Genomic DNA, 21,449 nt, shown 5'->3' with positions numbered 1-21,449 from the left:
TGATGAATCTTTAATTTGTTTGGGAACCTTTGTCACAATATGGGCAAAATCTTAATGACTTGGAGAATCCCCCCTGACTCACACTCAGTGTGTGTCTCCCTTGGTCAGAGCGGTGAAAGTTGACTTTGAACCAGAGCCACCGTTGACAGCCCTACCTAAGAGTCTGGGGGCTGGGGGGGCTCCATCTGAGGCCCAGGAGAGAAGTCGAGAAGATCCAGGGTCACTCTGAGTCTCAACTAGGCCGTGGGGGTGGTGTTTCCTGCCCTTCCAGAAGGACAACAGATTCCTTCATCATCTTGAACACCCTTCTCAAGGTTCGGACACACTAGACGGGGACACTAATTTGACAGAACTCAGATAGCAAACTTGGAGGAGCTGAGGAGGAGCCGTGGTGAGAACCCCCACCGGTCTGTGCTCATTTTCCTGGTTTCATCTTTCTTTCCCCAGGTCCTCCGGCCTATCGCAGAGACCCGGCCTACCGAGGGAGAAGCAAGAGCAGAGACCGGTCCTTTCAGGGCAGCATGGAATTTCTTCCATCGGCTTCAGCCTCTAGCCAGAAGTCCTGCGCGGCCGCAGGGCCCCTGGAGGACGTGCCCGTAGAGGACCTGGCCCACAAGTTCGTGCATCTGGGAAGTCAGGATGGCCCTCAGCCTTCCCCTGTCCCGCCTCAGACGGATCATGTCAGAGGAAGAGGTCAAGTGGGAGGAAGCCAGCGGTTTTTGGAGAATGGCAGCCCGAAGGGTCTGTTTTATGGGAATCAAGGTAGCGTTTACCTCCCTTCCGATTCAAAGCCTGCGTCCAGCCGGAAGGGCCCTGCATTCTGGCTGAATGGCAAAGGCACCGGGAGAGAGAGTTTGTTTTCCCAGAGTCAGGCTGCCCCTGGCTCTCCTCTAGGTTCTCCACGGACACCCGATGCCATGACGGCCAGGAAGAACACGGGCCTGCTCTCCTCTGATGGCGTGAACGCCGAGGGCAGAAGCGAGCAGCAGAATGTCCAGTATGGCCCGCTTTTTAATAATAATGTTGATGGAACGGCCGCAGATATAACTTCCACAAGATCTTTCAATTACAAAGCCTCAACCAGCGGACAGAGGGAAAAATCGCTCCCTAGGAATCGGGACGCCGGAACCACTCACGGTAATGTCCAGACCACTGGCAAAGTTGCAGGTGGCGGTGACCCTGCCATGGCATCTGTGAATGGTCAATGCGGAGAGAAGACAATGTGGGCTAATAAGTCTGTCCATGGCACACCAGATGGCTCCAGTCAAGTTGCGGATGAAACCTCCAAAGTCAGTAAAACCGGGGCCACTGGTTTTGACTTCCCATTGCCATTCAGAGGGGATAAAAATGCGCCGTGCTTTGGAAATCAGAATCTGGAAGGCCAGGTCGTGTCGACACCTTGGGAGACCACTGTCCCCACACCACAAGTCCGTACTCCATCCAAGGTACCATGCTCTACGTCCAACTCAAGTGACAGAAGCGCAGCGTATGCAAGTCATGGTCAGAACTCTGCCCCCGTCTTGGTTAGCCCTGCCAGTGAGCTTGCGAGGACCCCAAGATGTGCTCCATGTAAGTCACCAAAGGACAACGGGGGCACCATGTCTTGTGTCGGCAGCAGAGCGGTTATGGCTGGTGGCCTCTCTGGGGACGTTCCCCAGTAGTTACTAAAGGGCACAGAGTTAGAGGGTTTGGTGAAGGGGTGGTCCTGGTGAGGAGACTGATGTGAAGATTCAGGTATCAACAGTTGCATCATGTGGGGTAAGCTGCCATGTGTACTGAGAACGGGAGTAGTTGGGTCATGGGTTAAACAGTAAGCATACCTCTCGCATGACCCAAACATTCGTGTTTGCTTTTATGGAGGGGCTGTATAGGCTCTCATGAGCAACACATGAATCTGGAATTTTCTTGAACATGGTGCCAATTACATATACTTTCTCTCATTGTGAGATCAGGTATCTTGATTTTTGGTCTAAGCACTGTGATTGGCATACGCACGTCTTCTTTTTTTCATAGATTTTGCGTCGGACGTTGAGAGCACCAGCTCTTCCAGGATGGCTGATTATGGCTCAAAGGAAATTTGTCTTGACCATCTGTGTAGAGGCTGTCAAGTTGGTGAGTAACTTAAGGATTTTCTAGAAGCCGACATTTACTGAGCATTTGCTGTATATTAGGTGCATTGCCAAGAAACTTAAGTTCATCGTCTTTAAACTTCACAACAACCCTAGAAGCAGGTTCTGTTGTTAACCCATTTCACAGATGTGGAAAGTAGAGGCACTGAGAGGTTAGAGTAGCCAAGTTGGGTTTTGACTCTAAATTGCCCAGCCAGCCTGTGTTCTTGATCACTGTGTGATATTAAACTTTTGGGATTCACGTTTAAGTGAAATATTATACTTCGCCAGGGACCCTCTTTTCATATGCTAAAAGCAAACAAACAAAAAAACAAATCCAAAAAAATAAAAGTGTCCCAGCCGACACACTTTCACAGTTCACGTCCTGTCCTTTAGGCGTCGTATCTATTCCGGGCCACAGGCTCTCTGCAGCCATTTCTCACACATGTACTGAGAGTCCTGCACGCCACAGTCTGGGAGCCACACTTGTTCGCTGTCCCGTCCCACCAGGCTTCCTACAGAGCTGCGTCCCGTGGAACCATGTCTGGGACAGATGGCTGCCCTTGTAGCCTGAGACCGCCTGCTCACTGTCACACCTCTGTCCCGGGCCCCGGCATCCCACTGGAGCTCCTCTGTTGGACCCCCTTAGTGGTCTTAGACTCAACACCTGGTGTCTGAAAAGGAAGATTCTGGCCTTGTGTTCTTGAAATCCTAAGTCTGTAACTTACATGCTTTTTTTCCTTTTTAATTGTGGTAAAATATACTTAGCATAGATTTTACTATCCTAATCATTTTTTTAAAGGTTTTATTTATTTATTTCAGAGAGAGAGAGAGAGAGAGAGCTCGTGTGCCCGGGAGTGGGGGGAGGGCAGGGGAAGAGGGAGAAGCAGGGTCCCCACTGGGCAGGGATCCCGAGGCAGGACTCCATCACAGGACTCCAAGATCATGACCTGAGCTGAAGGCAGACGCCTAACCGACTGAGCCACCCAGGGGCCCCATCCTAATCGGTTTTAAGTGAATAGGACAGTAGGGTTAGAGTCACATTATTGTTCAACCCATTTCCAGAACTCTTTTTCTTCTTGCAAGACTAAAACTCTACTGCCCTTTGAGCAGCAGCTTTTTATCCCCCCGTCTCCAGTCCCTGGCCGCTGCTGTTCTAATTTTGGTTTCTCTGAGGAGGACGACTAGAGGTCCCTCATGAGGGGAGTCACACAGGGTTTGTCTCTGGGATGCTGCCCTATTTCACTTTGTGTCACGTCCTCAGGTTTCATCCATGGGAAAGAGAATTTCCTGTGTGAGAATTACCTTTTCCTTTTTAAGGCTGAATCATATTTTATTGTGCATATTTGCCACATTTTGTTTATCCAGTCGTCTGTGATGGATAGTTGAGTTGCGTGCCCTCTGGCTGTCGTGAATAATGCTGCTAACGGCTTGGGTGTGTGAGAGCTGCTCAGGACCTTGCTTTCACTTCTTTTTGGGATATACACCCAGAAGTGGAATTTCCGGATAGCACGGTAATTCGGTGTCTATCCAAAAAATTTGTTTTGGGGGTTGCCTGGCTGGCTCAGTGGGTTAAGCATCCGCCATCAGTTCAGGTCATGATCCCGGAGTCCCGGGATCCAGCCCTCCATTGGGCTCCCTGCTCAGCAGGGTGTCTGCTTCTCTCTCTGCCTACTGCTCACCCTGATTGTGCTCTTTCTTTATTTCTCTCTCTCCAACAATTAAATAAAAAAATAAGATCTTTTAAAAAAATAAACAATTTGTTTTAATGATTCCATGTTAAGTGTTTCAATAAGCTGCCACACCATTTTGCACAGCGGCTACACCTTTTTCCATTTTCTGTAGCAGTGCACAAGGGTTCAAGTTTCTCCGTCTCCTTGCCAACACCTGTTTTTGTTTTGTGTTGCTTTGGTTTTAGAGCCGCCATTGGAATGGGTGTGAGATGTGGACTGTCATGAATGGTTCTATGGTTTTCAGTGTGCCTCTTCTGGTTTTATTTTATTTTACTCTTAAAGCTTTATGAATTTATTTGAGAGAGAGAGAGAGAGCATGAGTGGAAGGGGGAGAGGGAGAGGGAGAGAGAACCGCAAGCAGACTCTGTGCCAAGCGCAGAGCCCGACGTGGGGTTTGATCTCATCACCCTGAGATCAGGACCTGAGCTGAAACCAAGTGTCGGAGGCTTAACTGACTTCGCCACCCAGGCACCACCTGTCTCTTTTGGTTTTAAGGTAATCACACGCCGGGGTGGCTGGCTGGCTGTCAGTGGAGCATGCGACTCTTGATCTCTGGTTGTAAGTTCGAGCCCCACATGGGGTGTAGAGCTTACTTAAAAATAAAATCTTAGAAGAAAAACACTAAAGTAATCACATGTCTTTTGAGCATTTCAAAATGATTTAAACCTAAGGGAATGCAGATTTTCGAAGACAGAACTATTTTCTGCATTCCTGTGTTAACGGGCTTATGATGTTAACGCCTGCAAGCACTCATTTCATAGCCGTCTGTGCAGAGCCCTGTGCCAGTCATGCAGAGGGGATGAAAGCCACGCAGTGAGGCAGGCTTTTCTTCAGTGAGTTTGTGATGGAGGGCGCATCAAAACATCCACTAATGAGAAAACTGCATGACACAAGTAAATGCATAAGTAACAGAAGTATCAGCTGGGGACTGAGTTAGGGCTGAGGGAATGCAAAGGACGAGTCAGATAAGAGCAGAGTGAGATGAGTGAGGGAATCTTCTCGAAGAGCCGTATCTTAGGCCAGGGCTTCGAGAAAATGCATACAGTTGTGGATGCTAGAGAGCATTTTGTCTCCATGGTACCCCTTGGTACCGTGAAGGGGTAATAGTACATTTCTGATGTACTATTACAATGTACCTTTACGATGTACCCCAGAAGCGGTAATAGTACATTTACGATGACGTCAGATTTCCATGTGATAAAGTGACTCCTTGGGGAGTGGGGAATTTCTGTTTTCTGATGAGTCTCTGTTGGTCACAAGGGAAGCTGAAGATACAGATAAGGGGCAGTGTGGGCAGGAACCAGCATGGGCAAAGGCATAGACTGGAAATGTGCTTGCAGGCAGGTCTGGCAGAGAGGGAAAGGCAGGGCTTAAATGGGGAAAGTCAGCAGCGAACTTGGTTAAATTGGTAAGAGCCCCCACTCCGCAGACCCTCAGACCTCCTCTCTGTCTTTGTAGAAAGCTGCAACAAAGTTCACTTCCACCTGCCCTACCGGTGGCAGATGTGGCTTGGAAACACCTGGATGGACCTCCAGCCCATGGAGAATATCGAGAAGGCCTATTGTGACCCCCAAATCCACACGTAAGTTGGTGGCCGGACTCTGGCTCGTGAGGTCCATGGCATCATCAAAACAAAGCATGGTGCTACGCTCACGGCAAGAAGAAAAAAAACCATTTTCCTTCAGAATCACACTCAGGTTTCTGGTACCTCTTGAGATAAAGATGGCAGATGCCTGCTGAGTTCATGAAGGAAAACACGAGCTAGACCTGAAGTCACACAGAGCCTGGCTAATACTAGGGGTTCTGAGATTGTTTGCTAACTCGTGTTAGATATAAGCAGTGACACAGTTACCATCACTGTGTCCTGCAGAAAAACACATTGCAAAATAAAAAAAGTTTAAAAAATCAAAAATAAAATAAAATAAAAAAAATAACAAAACGCACATTGCAGAGGTCGGTGGGTATTCCTGTGAACTCACACTAGGACCAGTGATGATAGCTCAGAAGAGCCTCTGGCTTAATTTCATAGCTGTAGAACACGAGTTGAGTAATTTCATATAGTTCTAGTGCAGAATTTTGTTGTCTACTTGAGCATTTTATATCTTCTTTTATGTTTGCTATTTTCTCTATCCTGGAGGTATCTAAAAGGATACCTTACATTTCTGTTTCTGCCAGGGGGTGAACTGGGTGATAGCACTCATGACCATATTTATAAGGTGCATCCTAGTTTTATTAAGGAAAGTCGTTTTTTCTTCTCATTCCCTATGCTGTACTTTCCATCCCTGTGACTTCTTTTATAACCAGAGGTTTGTGCCTCTTACTCCCCTTCACCTATTTTGCCCATCCCCCAACACCCCCCCCCCCAACTCTGGCAACACCGATTTGTTTTCTGTATTTATGATTCTGTTTCCTCCTCCCCCTCTTCCTCCTCCTCCTCCTCTTTTCTGTTATAAGGAAATTCTTTGCGGGGGTGGAGGTGGGGTGGGTGGGGCAATGGTTTACATGCCATCATCTTAGAGTGATTTTTGGTGGAGAGTGTGTTACTGCATTTTGCCACTAGAGGGCAGCATCAGCTACTTTCTTGTTTGGAGGTGTGTTTCTCCCCCCTAGGTAAATCTGAAGCTGGCTTTCTCAACCTTAGCACTGTTGACTTTTGGGGTTAGATAATTATTTGTTTTGGGGGGGCAGTTTAAGCCGCATTCTTGGCCTTTATCCACTAGATTCCTGTTGTGGACCAAAAATGTCTTTCAACGGTGCTGCGTGTTCCCTGGGGGATAAAACTGTTCTATATTGGGAACCACTGATTTAGGAGGTGTTTCTTAGAGCAACAATTTTCCAGCTTGTTGGTCTCAGGACCCCTCTACAGTCTTCAGATATATTGAGGATCCCAAAGAACTTCTGTTTATGTGAATTATAGCTGTCAGTATTTACCATATTAAAATAAAAACTGAAAAGAATTAAATATTTATGGATTCATTGAAAAATAACAATAAACTCATTTATGGTAACATAAATACCATATTTTCATCTGCCTGTAAGTAGATATAATTACTAAAATTGTTACATGTAATAACTATATATGTATGTATAACTAAATAATATCTGTTTTCCAAAGCGAAACAGAAAAAGTCATTCAGAAGAATGACATTGTTTTATATTTTGAAAAATCTCTTTAATCTGTTGTAGAATCACACATCCTGTAGCCTCTGGAAAACTCCACTGTGCACCTGTGAGAGTGTGAAAGTGAAAAAGGCAAAATAATGTCTTAATATTATTATGAAAATAACTTTAACCTTCCAGGCTTCCTGTAGCTATTTAAATAATAATTCTTGAAAAACCCGACCTAATGTGAGTTTCTGACATTGAGCCAATCATTGTTTTGTGTGTATGGGTCCATTTTATTCTGGCATATTTGTTGAGGAGAGAATATATTTTGTGACATCATTAACTATATGGGGTGTGTAACTTACCTACCCTCTCTGCATTTTAGTTTTTTTCTTCTTATTTATGTATGACCTGGAGCTTTATAAAGAAAATTTAAAGATCTCCGTCAACTCGAAGATCTTAATTCTGTGCTTTTGTTAGGGAAGAACAGATTGTAGAAGATGGAGGTCGCTGAAGTATTCTGTTAACTTTAAGCTTTTCTCTCTCAGCTTTTCTATTGGAGATAAAGACATCGATTTCCAGAAAATGACTTGTAATTTTAATCCTATCCGACGCATATCCACGCCTTCGTCTGTCATAGCGCTGACCAATTTTGTCTTTGCCACGAAATGGATCTGGTACTGGAAGAGTGAATCGGACCAATGGGTTGAATATGGAGAAGAGGTGAGTACCTTCCTCCTCGTGGAGGCTCTCGACATCTTCAGAAAAACCACTAGTAGAATGTTTGACGCGAGAGGGGACGGGGTAGTGGCAATAGTGCTTTTTCATGTTACGCACAGCTGTATCTGCATTTTTCTTAGCAAGCGTATACTCCGTGGTCATAAGCGACAGCATCTGTGAATTATTTACAAGGAAACCCTTGAGACCTGAGTTATAGGCCCACACCCTTCTTTCCTCACGATCAGGGACGGAGGTGGAACCTTGAGCCAGCTTCCTCTGTGGGAGTTTGTAACTGCACAGAGATTCCTGCTTCCAGCCGGGGGAGAAGGCAGGGTGAGAGATCAGAAGACTGGTCTCCAGGGTCCCGGCGGGGGTCTGGATTCGGATGGACCAGACCTGGGAGATGGCAGGTTTACCTCCCCACTTCCCCACCCCAGGGACATGGAAACAGACGATAGAAGTTCAGAGAAGGGAGTTATCTGACCCCTTCTGCTGGGGTCATGATCCTGGGGTCCTGGGATCAAGCCCCACATAGGGGCTCCCTGCTCTGCGGGGCGTCTGCTTCTCCCTCTCCGTCTGCCCCCTGCTTGTGCGCTCGCTCTCCCTGACAAATGAATAAATAAAATCTTTAAAAATAAACAAACAAACAAACAAATAAATAAATAAATAAAAGAAACACAAATTAAAAAAAAAAAAAAATGAAGCCAGAGCCGAAGTGGGGACACCGTCACACAGTGGGGACACTGTCACAGGATCAGCTGCGCCTCCACGGGGAGAACACAGCAGTTCCTCAGGCGAAGCATTGCTTTTTTTCTGTCAGTGGAACCTGAGGAGACCCTCTCCTCTGGGGCCACAGAGAGGGGCGCAGCCGGTGAGGTCCCCAGGAGCCCTCCCGGCTCAGCTCTTCGTGGTACAGTGGTTTCCCCGCTGGTTTCGCAGCAGATCCGTGTCAGCAAACTGTTGCTCACAGAACCCAAACGAAGGAGCTGGGGTAGAGCAGAGCTGCCCTGTGGAAATAGGAGAGGGGCTCAGAGCCCCGTCTCTCGGTCTCTGTCCCCTTCACTCTTCTCTGTCCTGTGGGGGCTTGTAGAACAGGATGGAGTGAAAACCCTTGTGACGCCGACCTCTGTCCAGGTTCTCTCCATGGTCCAGCCAAGGATGATGTCAAAGTGCAGTTCTGTAAAAGTGATTCTGTGAGTTGACTGTGGAAATAGGCATGACAAACTCAAATTAATTAGCCTTGGTTAAAATAAAAATCAGCGATAGGCCTCAGTGGTTCTTATGTCAAATACTTGTGGTTTTTGGTGAGAGAGGGAAGAGGGTTGGAAAAGATTTGCATTCTAGGGACATCAGGGGTCCCAGAAGCCAAGGAGGACTGTCAGTGGGGAATAGATGATACTTCAATGTATACAAGTTCCAGTGCTCATGTTCCCTAGTAAAACATCAAGAAAACGAGAAACTTCTTTTTTTTTCTAATTATTAAAGATTTTATGTATTTATTTGACAGACCGAGGTCACAAGTAGGCAGAGAGGCAGGCAGAGAGAGAGGAGGAAGCAGGCTCCCCGCTGAGCAGAGAGCCCGATGCGGGGCTCGATCCCAGGACCCTGAGATCATGACCTGAGCCGAAGGCAGAGGTTTAACCCACTGAGCCACCCAGGTGCCCCAAGAAACTTCTGATGAAACTTTTTTTAAAAAAAGATTTCATTGATTTGTCAGAGAGAGAATGGGAGAGAGCACAAGGAGGGGGGAGGTGGCAGGCAGAAGGATAGAACAAACAGCGGGGAGAGGCAGAGAGAGAGGGAGAAGCAGATTCCCAGCTGAGCAGGGAGCCTGTTGTGGGGCTCTATCTCGGGATCCCTCCCAGGATCATGACCTGAGCCAAAGGCAGACACCTAACCAACTGAGCCACCCAGGAGTCCCGTCTGATAGAACCTCTTGATACGAAGTTCTTCTTGGGACATTCAGTCTGCGTTAAGTGCAGAGTTCTAGAATGTAACCTGGAACTTTATGCAAACACGTAGAATGTTGTTGGATTCCTTTAATCTGTGGCATATGTTCTTGGTGATGTGAATAAATTATGACTCCCTCATATTAATTAGACCCATCATTATATAAATTGAGTTGGCTAATCTGTTTTTTTTTTAAGATTTTATTTATTTTGAGAGAGAGAACGAATAAGAGAGAGCACGAGAGGATAGAAAGTCAGAGGGAGAAGCAGACTCCCCGTGGAGCTGGGAGCCCGATGTGGGACTCGATCCCAGGACCCCAGGATCATGATCTGAGCCAAAGGCAGTCGCCAACCCAACTGAGCCACCCAGGCGCCCTTGGCTCTTCTGTTACTAAAAAAAAAAAAAAAAGGAAAATAGGCCCTAGGTTTGATCTTTTCCTTGCTGTCTGTCCAGGTGAAGTAAAAATGGGTCAAGTCTGTAGCTCTTTGATGGCCTGGTTTGATCCAGTGTAGAGGTTAGAATATTTGGAGAGAAGAATGGACTGTATAGCCTTCAGATGGGGAGAGTCCTACAGGTTTTATTTCTTGCAGCTGAATTTTTAATAAAAGTTAGGGCTCTTCCTGCCTGTTCCCTCCTCTCTCTGCCTGCCTCTCTGCCTACTTGTGATCTCTGTCTGTCAAATGAATAAATAAAATCTTAAAAAAAAAAAGTTGGGGCAACTCAGATTTCCGGGTTAGGAGTCTCCCTAGTAGAAACTGGGAGAATGGCTTTTACCAACCAAGGGTAGGTGCATGTTCTTTGACTGTGAACTCTTTGGAATGTAGCCTTGATTTCCTTTTATGGAAGTTCAGGTGCTGAGCCAGGACTTGTCCCTACAGAGATAGTAAACAGGGCGAGGATGTGGCATTGGGAGGAGTGATGGTTGCATAGCTGGGCAGGTGAGCGTGGTGGTGCAGGATGGAGTGACAGCAGGAGGGGCAGCAGGAGTGACCAGAGGGCAGGGCCTGTTCGCCATGGGGTTTGCTTCGGGCAGCCCCTGCAGGTCCAGACCGCAGAGATGCTGACTGGCTGCAAGCCAAGCTTAGTGGGTGTGACAGCTGGGGTGAGGGGCAGGAGTCCATGGCTGGAGAAAATCACCCAAGGCCAAGGCATGCCATCGCTTTAGAAACCTAGACCAAGGCAGTCATGTGGGCCCAGGACAAAAGGCAGGACCTGGTTACGGAAATGGAGATACACATTCAGGTCTTTTGGGAGAGTAAATCATTGAAGGCCCAGTCGCTCATTCACTCCTTCACTTACTCAGAACTGGAGTACGTGTGAGGGAAGGGCCCGAGGGTGGACCAAGTGGGAGGCACACTGGGCTGTTCAGACACTCAGACACAGAAGTTGCCTCGCTCTGTCCAGTATGACAACCACTAGCCACTTGTGGTGACTATTTCATTTTCATTCAATTCATTACGTTCATATAAAATGAGCACTTCATTTCCTTGGTCACACCAGTACCAGAAGGCTACCTGTAGCTAGTGGCTATCAAACAGGAAAACACAAGAGAACATTTCCAGGGAAATATTCCAGAAAGTTCCAGCAGACAACACGGGTGCAGACCCCAAAGCCTTGCGAGTTGAAGTCAGGTCCCAGACCAGCAACATTGGCACCACGGGAGCCCTTTGACAAGCAGAGTTAAAAACCCTGTTCCCTGAATCTTGGTCTGCATTTTCACAGGATTCCCCGCCCCACCCACCATGATTCACACAAAATTAAAGTGTGAAAGGCTCTGGCCCAGAGCTTGTGAGGCTCCTTTGGGCCAGGAACAGGGTCCTGCTGAGCTGAGCTGGTGGTTGAAGGATCCGGGACTCCATCTGTCAGAATGGGAGGTTAGGACAGAGATTCGAGGTGGCAGACCAGGGTCCCCAGAGGTGACAGATCTGCCTTGCCGGCCTCTATGTTCTGTGTCTGTAGGCGTTTGCCCACATCGGCTGCTCTTTGGGATCCTGGGGGGGGGCCATGTGACTCACCCCCCCATCATCTAATCGTGGCAGTCTCATTTCCTCCTGCCCACTGCTGATGGCAATCTCCTGTACAATTACCTGGGTGGATAATGTCCCAGCAGCTGTTGCAACAAACCCCTTCGAGGTGTGGCTTAATGGTTGGATGCTGTCATTTAGGAAGTTCTGCTAACGGTAGCCTCCGTGCCACTCCCAGCCATTTGTCCTCGTTCTAGCTTCTGAACCTCATTCTCGTTTATTCCGCTTTACGCTGTATGCAGATACCCGAACCCGGCTTCCCGGACCTCACCGTAGTCCTCTCCAGGCTAAGGAGACCTAGTTCAGGCCCTTCTCCATCCAGGACGTTCTCCTTGGAGGCTTTCGTGGTGGCCCCCTCCCCTTACATCCAGCAGGCGTGTTCACTGGGGAAGGGGGAACGGGTGGGTGTAGCTGAGGTCTTGTCCTTAAAGAGATGGGGAGACCCTCCCTGCCACCGGCTGGGAATTGTCTGTCGTTAGCTCCTCCGTTCTAGATCATAAGGAACAAGTGTCCCTTCACCGTTACATATCGGGAACCCCAGCTGTTCGGGCTTACATCCAGTCTGCCCTGGTCTGCCACCCCGGCACAGGGTGTGGACGGTGCAATGGTGGCCTGGCTCGTCTCCTTCCCAGAATCAACACACTTCCCTTTCCCCAGCCGTTCTGAGGTTCAGATCCTTCGTACAGGCCTTGAGACCAGATTCTGTCTTTACATTGTTGGGGGGCTGTGCTCCTTTCTTCTTTCATTACACAGTCCCAGTGAGAGGCAGATCCAAGTGCTTTTTCAATGTTGTTGACCGACTGGAGGGAGGGGGTGGTCCATTTTATCTGCTTACTGTGGTTCAGGGCGGAGGAGAAGGGGTGTGTCGTCCACACTGGGGCACAGTGGGCCCATGGGAGCGTCCCTGCCTTTTAGGACAACTGCAGCCTGCTTCCTCACACGTGATGGGCTAAAAACAGCTACGGTGTCTGACTTCATGCCCGAGTGTTGGATTCTGTTAGACAGCGACGGCAGACACGATTTCTGTTCCGTGGGTTTAGGGGGCTCTGTACGCTTGGGTCTTATTTTATAGAAGGTGTGAAAAGGACATTGTAAAGAGTCCTGGTTTTCAGGCATCCCCCAAGCGTAGGGTCCGTTTCTGCAAGTAGACTGGTCTCTTCTAGCCCCGTGATGGGGACGCCACAAGACCATTGACATGGCCCCAAGCCAAGATGCATTCCTGTTGAAATGCCGTGGCTAAAATACAACTGTATAAGATATCGTGGTTGAGATTTCTCAAAAGCCTACCCTGAAGTGTCTCTAACTTTTTGTTTTTGTTTTTGGTTTGTTTTTGTTTTTTTTAATCAGGCTGACAGTCAGCAAGCTTCTAGCATTGACTCTTCCTACCTGGAGTCCTTCTTTCTGTGCCATCCCAGGGGCGTAGTGGCGTTTCACGCGGGCTCCCGGAACTACGAGCTGAGTTTTGCGGGTAAGACTTAGCGTCGGGCAGTGGTGCCCGTTGTTGGGATGTGGCATGCGGTGTCCACGTGGGGGTGGGAGCAGAGCGGAGGTGCAGGCCGTGCTTTTCAGCAAGGCAGGTGGCACGGTGGGGTGGCAGCAGGTGGCACGGTGGGGTGGCAGCCAGCGGCTGTCAGAAGACCTGTGCCCGAGAGCCTCGGCTCTGACAATAGCAGAGACTTTGCTTGGGCCCATTGGTGCCTTCAGAACTCTAGAACCTTGTTGTACCTTTTGCGCTTCATCATCTGGGTCACTGATCTTATCGATCTCCTTGACTGAAGATTTGGCCTTCTGCCATGTTTATCTGAGCCACCGTGGAAAGGCCTTCCACTTAGCTTTTATCAGTCTATTGCGTTTAGCAAGAGATCAGGGCAGGAACGGCCCTCCCTCTGAAGGTACTGTCCCATCGGCTGCACCCCTGGGACACTTCCTTGCATATGGTCAGATGGTTTCCCTTTCGGGATCAGCCCTGCAGGTGCTTTGAAAGAGGTAAAGAAGACTTTCTCAGGTCCTTGACATTCGAGTGGTACCTGAGGTGGTACCTGAGATCTGGACCCTGTACCAGTTACTGTGTATTGAGGAATGCAGCTTTGAAAGGCCGTTATACCAATTACCTATGTTGGAAAGCAGTCTGGTTCTCCATATCAAGAGATATTAAAAAATGCTTATTTTGGGGTGCCTGGCTGGCTTAGTCAGTAGATCATGTGACTCTTGATCGCAGGGTCATGATTTCAAGCCCCCTGTTGGGCATGAAGCCTGCTTTTTATTTTCTTAAGAATCTTTCTAAGGAAATAATTCACTGGGAGGGGAAAAAAAAGCAACAGGCATGAAGATCTTTAGTAAAGCCCCTATTTGACATACGACAGTAGAGGAACAGCCTGTAGGGTAGCAGCGTAGTGGCCAAACCCATTGAGGTATTAAATTTTGGTGGAGTACTAGTAAAAAATTATGATTATGAAAACTGCACAGTCAAAACCAAAATTTAATGTTGTTAAATGAAAAAGGCAGAAACCCCAAATTTAAACTTTCGTGCCTTTCTCGTTAGGTGTTGCATTTCAAATGAAAAGATTTTTTTTTTTTCAAATGAGAAGTGTTTTGTTTTGTTTTTTTAAATTTAATATGCATGGTAAATGCAACAGTGTATGCACGTGGACCAAGGCCAGAAGGGAATAGGAAAAAACAGAATTCTCTTCTGTTGATGGTGAAATTGAGAATGGCTTAAATCGAAAAAAATTTTTTTTCTTTGGTTGTTATTCTATTGTTTTGGCAGTTTTAAAAAGGGGTGGAGAGAGGAGAACCAGTAATGTACCTTGTTCCCGAATCTGGAACAATAAAAAATCTGACCTGCAGTTTTGTTCACTTGGTTCATAGAAACGAGTTCAGAGCAGTTTGTGGTATTCTAGGTGATTTTTTTCTCATTTCTTATACTCTGACATCCGTTAAACTGGTATTGGCGTGCCAGCTCTGTTGCTAGGCACTGTTCTGGGTGCGGGCGTCAGGCAATTTCTGAAAGTAATGACAGCTCTGGGGAAAATGAAGCAGTGTGATGGAGAAGCCAGGGAATTGGAGGAGTCCCTACGAGAACACCCAGTTTTGTCCCCAGAGGAACCCTTGGAAGGGAGGGAGCAGCCCGTGCACAGGGGAAGGCGGGCCCCCAAGAGAGGGAGGGGCTGGAGCTAAGACTGTGAATGGCAGACAAGCTGGAGGTTTCAAAGAACAGTGAGAAGGTCTGTAAGAGACGAGAGCTGCACAGAGGGTTGGAACGGAGTCGTGCCACCAGGCCATTTATTTATTTATTTATTTTGAGGGGGATGTGGATGAGTGGGGGAAGGGTAGAGAGGGTCAGGCAGAGGGAGAGGGAGTAGAGCCGATTCCTGCCTGATCCCAGAGGCAGACTGGGGCTGGGTCCCAGGACCCTGAGATCATGACCTGAGCCGAAATCAAGAATCCCATGCTTAACCAAGTGAGCCACCTGTTTTTGCTTCCATAAAATACTTCCTTTTTAAAAAAGATTTTATTTAATTGAGAGAGCGGAAGAGAGAGACAGAGAGAGCACACAGCCAAGGGGAGGGGCAGAGGGAGCAGACTGGTGAAGCAGACTGTCCGCTGAGCAGGGAGCCAGACACGGGGCTTGGTCCCAGCACCGCAGGATCATGACCTGAGCCAAAGGCAGGCGCTGAACCAATGGAGCCACCCAGGCGCCCCAAATGCATCCATTTTAAGTGTGCAATTGGATGAGCGCTGACATATGGATGCAACTGCTCTCCTGATCCAGCTCTAGAACATTCCCATCAGTCCAAAAAGTTTCCTCACGCCCCTTTTGCAGTCTCTTCCCACCCCCATTTGCTCTCTGTCACTATAGATTAGTTTTATCTATTCTAGGACATCATATAAAGAGCATCTTATGATATGAACTCTGCATGGGGCTGACTTCTTTCACTCAGAATTTTTCTTAGACCCGTCTATGTCGTTGCACGTACAGTAGTTCTTCCCTTTTCAATGCTGAGTCATACTTAATTTTAAGGCTATACCATGGTTTGTTTTTATCTATTCACACTTAGTATTTTTGGCTGTTTTTTTTCTCTTTTCTTTTCTTTTTTTTTTTTTAAGATTTTATTTATTAGTTTGACAGAGAGAGACACAGTGAGAGAGGGAACACAAGCGGGTGGAGTGGGAGAGGGGGAAGCAGGCTTCCCGAGGAGCAGGGAGCCCGATGCGGAACTCGATCCCAGGACCCTGGGATCATGACCTGAGCCGAAGGCAGCTGCTTAATGACTGAGCCATCTAGGCGCCCCTTTTTGGTTGTTTTCACTTTTTGGTTATTAGAATAATGCTACTTGAATCATTTAAATGCAAGTCTTTGTGCAGGTGTAAGTTTTCATTTCTCTTGGTTAAGTACAAGAGCAGGATTGCTAGATCAAGTAGGTACTCTGTGTTTAACTTCATAAGAAACTGCCCAACTGTTTTCCAAAGCATTTGTGCCATTTTATACTTTCACTAGCAATGTAAGATGATTTCCTTTTTTTAAAAGATTTTATTTTATTAAGTTAAATTTTTAATTAATTTAAATTTAAATTAATAAAGTCAATCTACTTTTATTAAATTTAATAATTTAAATATTAATGATTTAAATTAATTCAATAATTAAATTAACTTTTTGATTAACTTAAACTTAATTAATTTAATAAAATTAAATTGATTTTGTTAAATTAAATTTTATTAAATTTTATTTATTTGAGAGAGTGAGAGAAAGCACAAGTGTGTAGGTGGGGGGAGGGGCTGAGGAGGAGGGAGAGAGAATCCCATGCAGACTCCCCGCCGAGTGTAGAGCCTGATGTAGGGCCCAGTCCCAGCATCCTGAGATCACAATCTGCGCTGAAACCAAGAATCAGATGCTCAGGCACCCAGATGATTTACTTTGTAAAGAGCTCCCTCTGGCTGCAACTTGAGCCTGGGTCAGCAAGGTGCATGAATTGAAAATAACATTTCAGGGCACCTGGGTGACTCAGTGGGTCAAAGCCTGTGCCTTCTGCTCAGGTAATGATCCCAGAGTCCTGGGATCGGACCCTGGGCTCTCTGCTCAGCGGGGAACTGGCTTCCTCCTCTGTCTCTCTGCCTACTTGTGATCTCTGTCTGTCAAATAAATAAAATAAAATCTTAAAAAAAAAAAAAAAGAAAGACAATGACATTTCACACTTGATATGGAAAGATCCTTCAAGATATAGCTACCACATTCCAACCCAAAATCATTGATGCATGGTTTAGGGCAGCTTACCGGGAGGATGTCTTGTTATCTGGCTGCCCTCGTCCTTCCCTTTACTCTCTGACTTTGATTTACAGATTAGATTAATTGCTGACTGCTCCTCTCATTGCCTCTTTGTTTCCTGGGTCTTATCAGAAGGGCAGGGAAGGATACAAGTTTTTAATCATGAGCAATTCCCATCCGAAAAGATTTTCTCTGTTCATACCTGTTACAGTTCAGCCATGCATATTTGCTGTGTTACTAGCCTAAGGAGGATAACAGGAGGGGCGCCTGGGTGGCTCAGTGGGTTAAAGCCTCTGCCTTCGGCTCAGGTCATGATCCCAGGGTCCTGGGATAGAGCATCGGGCTCTCTGCTCTCTGCTCGGCAGTGAACCTGCATCCCCGCCTGCCTCTCTGCCTACTTGTGATCTGTCTGTCAAATAAATAAATAAAATCTTAAAAAAAATAAAAGAACAGGACATCATTTTCTAGGACTAATTGTTGGTTCTTGTTTGTTTTCCTTTTTCTCTCTAAAGGCATGATTCAGACAAACGTAGCTTCCAAGACCCAAAAAGGTGTGGTCAGAAGGCCAAAATTTATGTCTTACAAGGATGTGGAGCGGATTAAAAGTGGGTTCAAGTAAGTGTTTGGAAACTCTGCCTACCAGCAGGTCCTCAAGACAATCACCCACTGACCTCACCAACTTACTCGTCAGTCTGTGCTTTTGAACTCTTCCTGCTTTCATTCCGCGGTGGTTTCCTCTTGCATCATCTGTGCCCTTGAAGCAGTCTAGGGGGCCCAGAGGGGTGGGCGAGCAGGAAATCCATCTCCCTGGGACTTGCAGGGGACTTGGGGCAAACCTCCCATACCGGGGTCCCAGCTTCTTCACCGTGAATGGCCCGGTCGATGGGGTGAGCCTCGGAAGTAGTCAAGTGCACAGTTAAAGGGGTTTTGTTTTGTTGTGGGTTCTTCTGTGTGTCTTTAGTGTAGCTGAGTGGATTTAACAAGGGGAGGCGGCAGAGAAAGAAATGGAAGAAGAGAGGGATGTGTCACCTGCCTGAGGGAGGAGATTTGGATAATGATGAGATGAAACATGAGATGAAAGGGGATTGTTTAAAGGACACTTTGCTGTGGGGGTTCAGTGTCACTCTCCTCTGTCTGCTCCAAACTCAGTGAAATCTACATTGTTCCACTGTGGAGATGGATGCCCCCCGCTCCCCGCCCCTGGGTAATAATGTGGTTATGTAAAACAGATTTCAAGGCAGGTGTAAAATCAAGCATGGCATTTTTGTAGTTGATTTATATAAATTTTTATCCAAACAAGGTATGTACCTTGGATTTGGTAGATTTGTCTCTTAAACCTCTTAATCTATTACATCCCCTCACTTTCTTTCTTTTTTTTTTTTTTTTTAAGAAATTGGGTGATTCATCCTTATAGAATTTCCCAAATTCAAAATGTACCAAATTGTATGCCCATGGGGGCATCTGATAAGTAATTTCTGCGAGTTGATGGTTAGATGTAGAGGCTTGATTAGACTCAGGCTCCATTTTTGGTCAAGAAAACTAGATGTGGTACTTTGTTTCCTGCCACACTATAGTAAGAAGTATGTAATGTCTAGTTGTCCTATTTTTAATGATGGAGGTGAGCTGAGGGGACCAGGTTGGTCCAGTGTGACCCCTCTGTCCCAGCATCTGATCTCTCACTGGATCATTATCGTAGCTAATGGGGGGGGGTCATCGTTTCAATCCATTATTTCATTAGGGGTTACAAAACGGTGATTTTTCTAATCCTGTCAGATCTGCAGTTAATAGCTATGAATTGTCTATAAAGAAGACTTTTTCCTCCTTGATAACTGTACCCCGAAATATAGCTCCTCCAGGAAAGATAGCAGAATTCTTCCCCCATGCCTCAGCCTACCTCCCCGGGGCCTCAGTCTTTATTGTTTCACAAAGATGCTATAAGATGTCTTATTGCTCATGTATTAGGTTCTCTGAAGGTTGGGCAGAAATCTAAAAAGGAATGAGTGCTTTACATTTTAAATCAGTGAGAAAATAACATTAATTTATCAAATTATGAATAACGACTTTTTTTAAAAAAAGCATGATTACTAGTACATCTGTACCAGGAATATGCAGGAATATAACCCAAAATAAAGTACAAAGAAAAAATTCTCTGGGAAACCCTTGCTTCATGGCTGGAATTTTGGGACAGAACTTGGGCATATGGAACAGGGAACGAAGTGAATTCTTTCTCTTCTTTGTAGCTATCAGCTGGCGCCGACCCAGTCGGACCCTTTACCCTCGACACTGCTTCCTCAGTGGGACTTTGGCTCTGGTGGCTATGAGGTACTTGGTTTTTACGTTTTGGTGTATAAATTGTTTAAAGGCGGTGGGGGGGGAAGCATTTAGCTGTCATTGTGTATATTTGTTTGGATGAAAGGATGGGTGGTTTCTGTAAAACTCCGGTCAAGATTCAGTGGCATCCCAGTGGGAACTGTGTTACCTTCCCAGAGAACATCCAAATGGTAACTGTGTTACCTTCCCAGAGAACCGCCGCCCTCCACAGGGTCCCTCACCATCCAGCCACACACCATCTCTTACCGCACATCCTTACAACAACCCTCTGACACACATGTTATCATCTCCACTTCATGGATGGGAGTACTGGAAGCCCTTGTCTGTTAGCTGGAGTTCAAAGGCAGGCTTCTGTGGGACCCACACACCGCCTCACCTCATCACCTAACTTGGGTGGGGCAGGACTCTTTCTAGATCACTTCGCTTGGGTGTCATGCTCCAGCTTCGGATACAGGCCCCTCTGCTTGGGTGCCTCGCTCTAGCTTTAGGCAAGGAACTCACCAGGTCCTTCGAGTAAATCTGACACCTTCAGGGGGGTGTCCCTTTGCCTTTAAGCATAAAGCTAGCCCTAAGTCAGCCTGCACAGATGGGCCCAGGGCCAGCCAGCTCATTACTAAAATGAACCTCCAGATGTGGAGATCCTAAGCCAGCTTATCCCACCTGCTATCAGAGGCTTGGCAAGGACACTCCATGGTGTAGGGGGTCACGTGTGTGGACATACATGCTTTCAATGTCTCCTGCTTCCCATTTTACATGTATTTTTTTAATTTTTTAGTTGTTAGAGATCGATAGTCGGTGTCCGGAATATGGCATGATAGGTGAATATTTTAAAGCTTCCATGAAAAATTTCAAGATTGAAAAGATAAAGAAGATCAAGAACACAAAGCTCTTGAGTGCTTTTGAAAGGTTGGTGGCCACCTTCTGGGGTGTTCTTTTCTTTTTTTTTTAAAAGCAAAGTTTTGAAAGGATTAGTGAAGTGCTGTGGTGTAAAACCTATTCACTGGTTTATTTTACAGTCAAGAGTTTCTTCAGTGTCCGGTTGTTTTTTCCTGTTGTAAACTCGAACTTCTCTCAGCTTCGGTGTTAGGACTCTCTGATTTAATGTATCTGTCATTTAAAGGACCTCATAAGTTTACTTTTCTGCACCTGGGGCATTCATGTTAGGAGCTCTGTTCTGAAAATGGGTGGAATCCCATTTTAAGATGATTAGACTGTATTGGGATTAGTGTCATTAACCAGAGTGGGAGAGGAATGCTCTGGGTGTTAAGTCTCACATTTCCTCTATTAGGAAAAAAATGAAGATGAACAACAGAACGGAAAAAATCCTGTTTTATGCAATAAGCCGTGTCCATCTGGAGTCTATCTGTGAGAATAATTTTGACTGGAGCTTACATGGAACTGGTGAAGCCAAATATGGAAAAGGTTTGTGCTGGGATAGAGAAGTCTAACTAGTAGAGTCCTAATTTAGGTGGGAGCCATGATCACGTACTAACCAGTGTGTGCAGGCTTTTGCGTGCTTGGAGAATTAAGCTCATGTTAACCTTAACTGCCCAAATTAGAGGGGTAGGTTGATTTGGGACTTGATTGCCATAGCTTATCCTTGCTCCTGTCTTGGGTTTTTTGAGATGTAGAAGGATGGAAGCATCTCATACATACTTGTGACCTCTTCTAACTGTTGGCTACATTGGCTGCCATTACTGTTTACCAGTGGCCTGTCTGACTTAAGTCCAACCCTGTGAAGCCACTACAAGTAGCCTGCCATTGCCACTGATGGGTTCTTTTTTTTTTTTTAAGATTTTATTTATTTGAGAGAGAGAGCGTGAGCGGAGGAGAGGGGCACAGGGAGAGGGAGAAGCAGGCTCCCACTGAGCAGGGAGCCCCATGATGTGGGGCTCGATCCCAGGACCCTGGGATCATGGCCTGAGCTTAATGCAGACCCTTAACTGACTGAGCCCCCCTGACGCCCCCCTCTGCTCATTTTTAAATAAGACTGTTTTTTGGTGTTGGGTCGTACCGTCCATGTAATTCTCAAAACAAACAAACACAATGAATCACTCATCTTAAGAGAACAACAGATAGTATATCAAGTTTCAAAGTGGGCTCAACTCATACAAGGAAGATTAAATTCACACACACTGTGGAAAACAAGAAGCCAGTCAGTCAGCCGAAAAATATTTTCGAGTGCGTTCTATACACTAGATACGGGGCGACATTG

General features: G+C 46.4%; 1 protein-coding gene across 1 annotated transcript in view; it reads left to right on the top strand.

Annotated features, from left to right (window-relative positions):
- The window catches only part of ZC3HAV1 (zinc finger CCCH-type containing, antiviral 1), a 55,391-nt gene that overhangs the window by 24,403 nt on the left and 9,539 nt on the right, over positions 1 to 21,449 (top strand). The window contains exons 4-12 of the mRNA XM_080818014.1: positions 448 to 1,569; positions 2,014 to 2,112; positions 5,300 to 5,423; positions 7,495 to 7,669; positions 12,988 to 13,108; positions 17,416 to 17,518; positions 19,144 to 19,225; positions 20,010 to 20,140; positions 20,523 to 20,656. Of these exons, the coding sequence (XP_080674140.1) occupies positions 448 to 1,569; positions 2,014 to 2,112; positions 5,300 to 5,423; positions 7,495 to 7,669; positions 12,988 to 13,108; positions 17,416 to 17,518; positions 19,144 to 19,225; positions 20,010 to 20,140; positions 20,523 to 20,656 (2,091 nt within the window). The remainder of the gene's footprint in view (positions 1 to 447; positions 1,570 to 2,013; positions 2,113 to 5,299; positions 5,424 to 7,494; positions 7,670 to 12,987; positions 13,109 to 17,415; positions 17,519 to 19,143; positions 19,226 to 20,009; positions 20,141 to 20,522; positions 20,657 to 21,449) is intronic.

Source organism: Martes martes, assembly GCF_963455335.1.
Source record: "Martes martes genome assembly, chromosome: 11".
Lineage (NCBI taxonomy): Eukaryota > Metazoa > Chordata > Mammalia > Carnivora > Mustelidae > Martes > Martes martes.
This window is presented reverse-complemented; position numbering and strand designations above follow the sequence as displayed.